Genomic DNA, 10391 nt, shown 5'->3' on the forward strand with positions numbered 1-10391 from the left:
TCAAAAATAGGTGAGTCATATCACTAAATATCGATCACATCAAGTAATTTAGAGCCAGAAAGAGCATTCCTATCAAAAAGCAGCTGCTGCAACCAGACTTTTATATATCCTTTATTTATCCAGGTAAAAAGTGTCATTGACATTAAAAATGTGTTTTTCAAGAGAGATCTAGCCGAGGAGGCAGCAGAAACTGTAACAAATATAACATCACAGTTCTAAAAACTTACTGGAAGTGAACAAGAAGGGCTGGATTGATGACAATATTGGCACAAATATGCAGAGTCATAAAATACTTCAAAAACAAGTCATTTCCTTGTTTTACGTATAAATCCTTCATAAATCCTGTTCACTACAGTCTATTTACTAAAATAAGCGACGATATTAGACGTTAAAAAAAACAAACAAAAAAAAAACACAGAAAGACATTGGAAATCACTTTTTGGCACAACATCAGTGTCCTGCATAACTACTGGTATGTGTGCTTGTGCCCTGATGTTTCATGTGTGGTGCCAGCTAATAACAAAAACAGTTCCTGAGGGTCCTCGCTCTCTGTTGTTTGTGTGTTTAGATGTGTGACTGCACAAAGGCACTTATTTTGAACTGTCAGTCATGCAAAACTGTTTTTTCTGGATCCAAGAATAAAAAAAGTGAGCAGAAAAAGTTGCATTTAAGCCAAAATCAGCTCCCTTAGATGTGATTGTAACATATTTCTCTCTCTCTTTCAGATCACTGAGGTCACAGTATGATGCACAAGACTCCTTCACCTCCTAATACAATATTTAATTTTAAATGTTTATATTATGTTCATATTTAATGTTCTTGGGTTACTGAACTTTCTACATGGCACTGTTGGAACATTCAGTTATAGACAAGTGCGAAATTGCATTGCCTACCTCCTGTATACTGTTATTTTGATGCAAATACATTTTTAATGATTAGATTACTTTTTGTTTCTGGTGTTTTTGCTTTTTTTTTTAAAATTAAAATAATGCAAAAACACATCACAACACTTACTTTCAGTTTTACTTTACACTGTGTTTCACGTGATATTCATAGCAAACAACACCAGTTACTTAGCTGATATGACAGAGGCACGGAGCAGGGAGGTCCAGAGTAACCCTATCAGTTATTTGCACATGTTTCTAAGAGGGTGTGTGCGTACTTTTCCACATGCATTGCCTAAACACACAGTTTAAAACTGACAACTGTCACACTTGTGTCTGACAGCAGCTCCCTGTAATAATTTTCAAGGACTAATGTTGTATTAAAGTCTGTTGTTTTTCCAGAAGATGCTTGCTTCCTTCTTTGTGGTCATTCTGGGTAAGCAACACAAAGGGAACCACAGTAAACTTAATATTTCGCAATGTTAAAATCTTCCAATCTCTTTAGTTTCTTTCTCGTTTTTTCATCCCTGCAGGGTTGTGCTGCTGCTTTAAGGAAAGCAGTAAGTGAGCGTTACTGTTTGTATGTGTGTATTTTAATTGTGTTGTTGTTGATTCTTTTTGTGATATTTTCATTGTCTTTCCTTCTATTCTTTATAGGTCAGTTTTTTCTGGGGCATCCACAACTGTATGGCCCCAATGAGGCTTTGGTGAAAACGTATGTAGAGTTTCAATGTGAAGTGCCGAACCACCCGATAAATCACGAAATCCTGCTGCAGATATTTAAGTGGGTACATTCAATTTAACCACTGTGGTGAGACACGTTACATTAAATGATGATATTTTTCTAATTACTACCCTTTTTACAGGGAGGATGACCCCAACAAGGCATTGGGTGAATACACTTCACTGGAAGGGGAGGCCGCAAACATTCCCATGGTTATCAAAAAGCGTTATGACGGCTATCTGAAGTGTGTGGCTAGCGTACAAAACCGCTCCATCTCTCATATTAATTCCACATCCAGCAACCTACACTATTTAAAGGTTATCGGTGAGTCCCTTTATTTATATGCATATAAACAGTTGCTGACTATCACTCTGGGTTGTCTTTATTATCTTTTAATTATTTTTTTAATAAAACTGTTTCATTGTGTTTCACCAGTGCTTTGGATATAAAAAAAAAAACATAACTGCTTTTGTTTTTGAAGTTGGGGGCTGAAGTTTGGGGAAACAGTAGTCAGTATCAATAAGCATTACTGTTGTTCAGAAAGTGCACCATGATCTCAGCCTGTTCTTGTGTCTGTCCTGCAGAGCCGGTGAAAGGTGCACAGATCATCAATTCTGGTCCAGATGACTTCTTTGAGGGAGAAACACTTCAGCTAATCTGTCAACTTAGCGCTGGAAATTATATCTCCTACAAATGGCTGCACAATGATCAGCTTGTATCGCCGTCTTCCCTCCGTCGTATTTATGACAACCAGCTCACGATCTACAGGTTAGTGACAATCAAATGAAGCAATCCAGCAGGTGCATGTTACTAATAATCAACAGTCCACTTACATTTGAGCTTCTGACAGCGTAGGATTATCTAAAAAAACACGTGCTGCAAATCAAACGCACTTGATTACCTGATCATCACCAAGTGCAACCAAGTTTAAGTTTAGTGAAATACAAACACAGCCAACAGCTCATACTTACTGTCAAGCATGATGGAGAGCTGATGATTTGGGCTGGTTTTGCAACAACAGATGTTTTCAGTCATTGAGTTGTTCATGAACACCTCTAAGTATTGCACAGTCAAATGTGAGGCCATCTGTCCAACAGCTAAAGCTTTGCCCAAACTGGGTCATGTAATGATTCCAAGCATACATACAAATCTACAACAGAATGACTGAAAAAGAAAAGAATCAAGGTGCTGCGAATGGACAAAGTCCACACCTCTGATTTAAATGCTGTGGCAGGACTTTAAAAGGGCTGTGCGTAAATGAATACTACTAAAACTCAATTAAATCAAGTAGTATTTTAAAGAAGAATGGGCTAAAATGTCTGATGTTTTACGGTGGCCCTGACAGGCCTGCAACTTAAGAAAACACCAGTAATAAGAAAAACGCTGCAAAAGCACACAAAACACAACCAAAATAGGAAAAACAACAACGGAAACAGGAAAAAAGAAAATAGAAATAGGAAAAAACTGATTTCCAAAAGCACAAGGGAAGTGTTTCTGGGGAGACAATAACCCGACGGACATGTTGCAGGAACCCAAAACATGGTAGGTGTGTTTTATCATGATTCATATAATACTGATGATGGATTTTTAGGCTAATAGTTAGGCTAACACACTTACCTCTCATCTTTTCTTTCCTCACAAAACCGATAGATCCTCCACTTCTCCACAAGTGTCTCCCAGCGCAATTCTTAGCATATTTTGGTTCCTGCAACTGGTCCGTCGGTTTATTGTCTCCCCAGAAACACTTCCCTTGTGCTTTTGGAAATCTGTTTTTTCCTATTTATGTTTTCTTTTTTCCTATCTCCGTTGTGTTTTGTGTGCTTTTGCAGCGTTTTTCTTGTTGCTGGTGTTTTCTTAAGTTGCAGTCCGTTTGGCCTCTCAGGGCCACCATAGATGTTGCTGTTTGTCAGTTTAAACAAGAGAAAACATTCCATAACCATTAAGAATAATCATTTAAGACTGATTAAGAAATCATCAGCTAATTTATAAAACAGTCATTCAGACCAAATGTTTTGACAGATACAAGGTTTTTAATTTACCAGGTAGGCCCACCCTAAAGCATACCTGATATTCTTCTTTTGACTCTAACAGAAACTAACAGGGACCTGAAACTAGTGTGATTAGACCATAAACTTATCAGAAAATGATTTAAGAGTCAATCTCTCATAGACTCTAGAACTCCTCTAGACTTCTTTTACGTAACTGGAGGAGTCGCCCCCTGCTGGCCATATATTGACACCTATTTTTCCTGTACAGTCTATGGAAACAATAAATTCAAATATTACAGGAATAGTTTTCTTTGTCACCCTCAGAACAAATTCTCAAGACAGTGGCTCCTACAAGTGTGTGGCTACCAACGTCTTCAACAAAACAGTCTTCACCTCCAACAGCTCTGAAATTGAAATCACAGTCAAAGGTTAGCACTCACTTTTGTGGGGAAAAATCCTTCTGGTCATGTTTTCGTAAATTCATCATGGTTTGTTTTTTTGACAGCAGATCAACAAAATAACATCACTCTTCTTACTCTTCTTTCAGAGTTTGTGTCAGCCCCTGACATCTCCTTCACTGTGTTAAAGGAAGAGCCACAAAATTATTTTGCGATAGTTGTCTGTAACTCAACACGAGGAGATCTGCCTATCACCTACTCGCTGTACCGTGGGAAAGAGCAGGTCATCAACATGACAGTGGAAAAAAGAGATTCCGTATTTAAGTTTCCTTTGGTCATGGACCGCCACTTAGGCTTTTTCAGATGCCATGCGAGCAACGGAGAACAGACCACATACAGTCAGTGGTTGCCCTTGCATGTTGGTATGTTTTTAAAACTGTTAACAAATTACTGAGATAAGCATGTGTTTTTACAGTTAACATCTATTTGTCTTGACATCCCTTTCTGGCATCCAACAGTCCCTGTTAGTGGACCTGTGACAATGCATTATGACTACGACACTGGAGAAAACTACGCTGTAACTGGCCTGAGGTTCTACTGCAAAGCGGAGAAGGGATCACATCCACACTATCAGTGGTTCCACGACAAAACCCTCCTACAGGATCGAGGAACCTACTACTATGTGGTGGACCAGATGCCACAACGATCGATACTCCTGCTATCTGTGGGGAGGGAAAGCGCCGGGACGTACTACTGTGAAGTATCAGACAGCTTCGACAACAGCACCGCCATAAGCAGCAAGAGGCGATATTTGGATAAAGAAGGTACAGTTGATTTGAGTCAAACATACAGATACCTGGTGACAGCTTAAATCATCTCTTCATCTTCCTCCCCCTCTAGTGCTGAACCGCATTCCTGACTTTGTAGTGGGAGTTGTATTTGGAAGTTTTGCCTTTTTGATTTTCCTGATGTCTGCTTGTTGCTGGATTGGAGTGATTTTCAGTGAGTACAGATGCTTTTTCTTTCATCTCGTTTTGCAGCCTTTGCATTTGCTGCTGAGAAATAACATTATTCACTTTCGTTTCAGGGAAGAGGCAGTATGGAGAAAAGTCTCTGTGAGTTCTTTGTTTAATTCTGAAAATGCTGAAAAGTATAGTAACTATAATGTCAATGCTTCCTATGTGAAGGGAACTGTGCTACTTCCTCCAGAGTCAGGTTTTTCTTTGTTTTTATTGGGGTGTTATCCACCATAGGCCACTGAAAGAAACAATGGTGGACTATAAGTAACAAAGTAAAGTGGCCCTGCTTCCTGTTTTCCTTTTGCAGCACAGCGGCTTTTCAAAGAACAGCAACAATGAATGTAATGTTCAAGCCTAGATTCTTATTTGTTTGTGGTTAAATATTAAAGCTATCAAGGGAAAAACTCTACTGTATATTAGATGCTACACCCTTCTTGTCTACAGTCAAGACTCACCATCACAGGGTTACCAGAGAGCTATGAGTACATTTGTGATCCTGTCTTTAATGACATGTAAGATTTGGGGAGCTAAGATTGAACATGGGGTACTGTGGTTTGGAAATTTGGAAAAATTGGGTTTTTTTTATGATAATGGAACTGAAACAAGTGATCAATGTGTCTTATAAAAAATGTCACATGAAATGCTACTTACTTATTTTTGACTTCACTAAAATGGGTCAGCTTTCAACAACCTAACAGCAGTTTAAGATATAAATAACGAATGAAATAAAATGAATAACATGGAAGTCTGTGGGGATTGAATCACTTTGGGGTATTAAAGTAACTGTAGTTGTTTTGAATTTGACTACTTTTTTCACACCCCTTTCTCTCCTTCCCTTGTATGGGACTATAAAAATGTCTGTGCTTGCACACTTAATCATTCTTAAGACAGCTGTAGCCTACATGTGCATTTTGTCTCTTTGCAGGTGGAGCTTGGAGATGCAGAGAAGCAAAGCCGTATATGAGGACGAGCTGGTAAGTGGCGATTTCTTTAGTGCATTCAATGACATACTGATTGTATTGTACCACTTTACTCCCAGCACAGTAAGCACCACTCAATAATGTCTTCTTATAGGACTTTTCAGTCCACAGTGATGATTCTGATCTGCTGAAAGCAGCGAGAGAGGATGAATTCGATCAGGTGAGGCCAGATACGTTTCTTTTGTCACCCAGTTAGAGATAAACAAGCCGTTGAAGTATTTTGTTTGTTTTCTCCCCTCAGGCATCTGAATCCTCTGAAGATGAATGGCCCCAGATTTAGAAGAAGACTTTGAAGGATGAACCAGTTTAAAGAACTACGTGGATGTTTGCTCTCTAAACGTGAACTGTTGTAGTGAAATAAACATTTTGTCAGTGCTGCAGCGTCCTTACAGCATGAGCACTTTTACCAGTTATCTGTAAAACATTGTGAAGGACAAGTTAAGTCAGAGGTGCCAAGTTTAATACTGATGAGGATGAGGGAAACAAAATTAAGAAAGAAAGAACTCTATTTAACCAGTGGAATCATTTTTGACCCCGGTTGTATATTTATATGTGCCTGTGTGATAATTTTTGATTGCAAAATTATTTTCTAACACGAGTTTGTCAGTTTACTTGTTCCACGGCTTTTCTTTGTGCTTTACAGGAATTGGGCGATTTGTATGCACGGATTAAGGAAAGTTATGTGGGGTAATTAATGTGTTTGTTTGGTTTGTTTATTTTTATCATGATTTTCACTCGTAACCTCTACATTGTAATGTTTTGCAGTGAAAACTGGCTAACAAACCAGGATATAGCAAGCTCCGAGTGTTGCAAAAAATATTAAATATTACACATTTAAAAACAACAAATTTGTTCAGACTGTGTCTGAAATAGAAGAAAGGATGAAAACACAGCTGGGCTATGATGATTTTATTGTAATTATTTGTTGGTCAAACTATTACAAAGTTATCAGTTCATCTATATTTTGGTGTGAAAAATGATGATAGCATATAATTTAGCATAGAAATTTTATTTTATTTTTTTTGGGCGGGGGTGGGGGGGGTGTGGAATGGTAAAACGTTTAATACAAGAATTCTCTAAATAAATCATCTTTCGTTTGTACATTCGTGTTTGTCTTAACTCATTTCTGGATAAAGACTTTTGAAACACATAATTGACTACATTATAAAATTTATGAATTTTAGTCATACATGAATGAGCTTATGGTTACTATAGTCAGTAAAACCACTTGGTTACTTGACAAATAATCAATTTGTTTCTAAAATGTTTTTTAGAAACTTTGCACACTTTCTGTTCTGCACAATGTTGCCGCCATTTGTGTAAGCTTGTATCTACCACTGGAAAAAAAATACTTTTCTTTTGCCACCTATACGTCGTCTATGAGTAAAAATCTGGGGTTATTATCTACTTTTAAAAATTCAAATATCTAAAATGTATTTTTCTAAATTAGATAATAACTTAAATTTTGTGTCATTGCTGTGAAATTTTCAGATAATAACACGAGATTTTGACCTATAGTTGGCTTTCTTTTGTGTCTGAAATAAGCTTCTTTATTCTTAGCCTCACCACACCTGGAATAAAAATGCACTACATTAAAATAAAACAAAACATACATTTAACATTGAATACATATTTGATACATTGGGGTGGCTGTAACTCAGGAGCTAGAGCAGGTCACCTATCAATCTGAAGGTTGGTTGTCTGCTCCATTCTGCTCTGCTGCATCTATCGGAGTGTGAATGCTAGATGAAAAGCACAGAAAAAAGTGCTTGTGTGAATCGGTGAATGAGGTAAATTGTATAAGAGCACTTTGAGTGTTCAGTTTTATATAAGAACCAGTGCATTACCTGCAGTTTTCAAACTCTGCCGAACCATTCAGTAGGTGTAATTGGTCCAGTTCTAGAAATTCTGGTAAGTAATGGCTCTCAGAAAATGAAGATTTCTGCAGGGAACCTCTGTAGAGCTTTAACAGGTAAACAGGGTCATTCCTGAATTATGCTTCAGTGGGAAATCTACATGACCCCTACACCATTACCTCCATGGCAGTATTTGCCAAAAAATGATTGAGGGAATTTAAGCTTTTAAAAATGGCTTTTTGACCTAAAATCTGTCAAAAATAGGTGAGTCATATCACTAAATATCGATCACATCAAGTAATTTAGAGCCAGAAAGAGCATTCCTATCAAAAAGCAGCTGCTGCAACCATACTTTTATATATTCTTTATATATCTGGGTAAAAAGTGTCAGTGACATTAAAAATGTGTTTTTCAAGAGAGATCTAGCCAAGGGGGCAGCAGAAACTGTAACAAATATAACATCACAGTTCTAAAAACTTACTGGAAGTAACCAAAAATGACTGGACTGATGACAATATTGGCACAAATATGCAGAATTTAAAAATACTTCAAAACAAGTTATTTCTTTATTTTATGTATATCCCCTTCATAAATCATGTTCACTACAGTCTATCTACTAATATAAGTAACCAACCAATTTCTGAGCCACACAAGTTTGAAGGCATTTTTGACGCTCAAAATGTGGTTTTAGTGTTAGTGTGTTAGGTTCTTGTTAGGTTTAGGCTAAAGGTTAGACATTCATATTTGATGGTTAGGTTTAGGGAACGCATTGTGTCAATTAGATTTCCTCACTTAGATATAAAATGCAAGTGTGTGTGTGTGTGTGTGTGTGTGTGTGTGTGTGTTTGTTTTTCAGAGGCAAACTTATTTGTCCCACTAGCGTTTCCATATCTCATCAGTTCTGATAGTTTGTCTGCGTTTTTGAGTCCTTATGTTGACGCTGTTATTATTATCATTTTTGTTATGATCGTATTATCGCGATGGTTGTTGTTCTCTCGCTGAAGACTCCAGTGAAAAAATTGCCGAAAACGCGCAGTAAGCGTCGGTAATCCTGAGCGGACCAATCACAGTAGCTGATAGTTACTTCGCCACCAAGTTTTGTTACGACGTATTTCCCGCTGAAGAGTAACTTGGCGACAGTTTTCTGTGTAGCTCCGCCCCTTCTGCGCACAGCGGCTACCTCAGGTGTCTCCGAGCTGGTCCCACTTGAGTGCAGGAGGCGGCGGTAGCTGGTAGTTTTAGTCGACTGTGACCGGAGCGTTGCTTTCCCCTTAGGTCTACTCGCACCGGAGGATCGGCTGAATGGCAGACATGGAGGAGACGGGCGGTGTAAGTGCGTACGGAGCTGCGCTCGCAGGAGGAGGTTTCGACTTTTACAAGTTTATCCGCCAGCCTCAGACCATCGTGCGCTTTCTCAGCTGGGTGAGTGCTGTTTGTGTTTGAAACTAAAGGTCCAGCGGGGTATGTGAGCAAGTCCGCGCACAGAGGTGAAGAGATGAGATACGTTGGTAATGCCGCGGGACAGCGGGCAGCTTTGTGCGCTTCCTCCGGCGGGCGTCGTATTTACAGCAAGACTCTCCGTGACAGCGCCGCAGGTCACCCCCGCTGCTGCTGACTGAAAACTGCACTTCCGGGAAAACACTACCTGCCAGATATCGGCATTAATAATTAACTCCTTATAATCCACAAGATTACATTCTCATAATTTCACTTCACACAGCGGATGGAAGTCGATGTTTTTAAAAGTCTTTATTATTCGAGGCTGAAGCGTCAGAGTAGGTGGTGTTTACATTGAAAAGGGGAAATCGTGCTGAGAGAAAGTTCTCGGAACTTTTACAGCCCTAATCACCTGTTGCTGGGTAAATCTTAAGGCACGCAGAATTTGGGATGTGCAAAGTCCTAAATGAATCTCAATGAGACCGTTGATATAGTGAAAAACATACTGTTGTGCAACCCTGAGTGACTGAGCAGACACCGAAGGATTGTTTTCTGTCCTTGAACACTTCCTAGTTGAAATCGAGCTACGACATCTCCACAGAATGTACTAGGCTTGACTGTCGTGTGCTTTGTAAATGAAGATTAATATTCTCCCGTGCAGGACAGGCCCGGGCAAAGACGAGCGCACACATTAATCTGCAGAGTGAACAGTTTTTAGTGTGGCAGATGAGGACAGACTGTGCCCTTGGTTGTAGCTGTAGCTGTTGTATATGTGTGTCAGTGGTAAACAGGGGCTAACAGGCAGGTAAGGTGACACCCGCTACTCTGTTATGCTTGTTGAATGTCTGCTACTGATCTCCCCCTGTGACTCGCACACATATGCAGTGCAGCTGTGCTCATCTCAGATTCTTCCAGGCTGGATCACTGTGTATCTCTGGTGATTTTAATCTTAGAAAATGACACCTGCATGTATGATTGCACAAAAGAGGAGCACACCTGGTCCTGGGACCAGTGTTATCATAGTTTTTATTTAACTTTTTTTTTCCATTTTCCATTAACGCTGGCATTTATTGCAATATTGTGTGTAACGAATGAATTGTGTACC

The 10391-nt window shown here is 39.0% G+C and overlaps 1 protein-coding gene across 2 annotated transcripts; it reads left to right on the forward strand.

Moving 5' to 3' along the window:
• Window positions 1-1004: 1004 nt before the first annotated feature.
• si:dkey-93h22.7 (immunoglobulin superfamily DCC subclass member 4) lies at window positions 1005-6876 on the forward strand. 2 transcript variants are annotated; one of them, XR_006054491.1, is made up of 14 exons: window positions 1005-1320; window positions 1418-1444; window positions 1542-1668; window positions 1751-1932; window positions 2193-2376; window positions 3921-4024; window positions 4144-4416; window positions 4513-4818; window positions 4895-4996; window positions 5082-5109; window positions 5939-5987; window positions 6088-6153; window positions 6235-6333; window positions 6577-6876. XR_006054491.1 is itself a non-coding variant. In XM_005925061.3 (13 exons), exons 1-13 carry the CDS (start codon window positions 1290-1292, stop codon window positions 6271-6273), a joined length of 1518 nt encoding a protein of 505 aa, XP_005925123.1. In that variant the 5' UTR covers window positions 1005-1289; the 3' UTR covers window positions 6274-6876. The 2 variants fall into 2 exon arrangements, 1 of the variants encoding a protein (XP_005925123.1); XM_005925061.3 differs by having other exon boundaries at window positions 6235-6876.
• Window positions 6877-10391: the final 3515 nt, after the last annotated feature.

Source organism: Haplochromis burtoni, unplaced genomic scaffold, assembly GCF_018398535.1.
Source record: "Haplochromis burtoni strain Fernald_Lab_line unplaced genomic scaffold, NCSU_Asbu1 Contig_70, whole genome shotgun sequence".
NCBI classification, from domain to species: Eukaryota; Metazoa; Chordata; class Actinopteri; order Cichliformes; family Cichlidae; genus Haplochromis; species Haplochromis burtoni.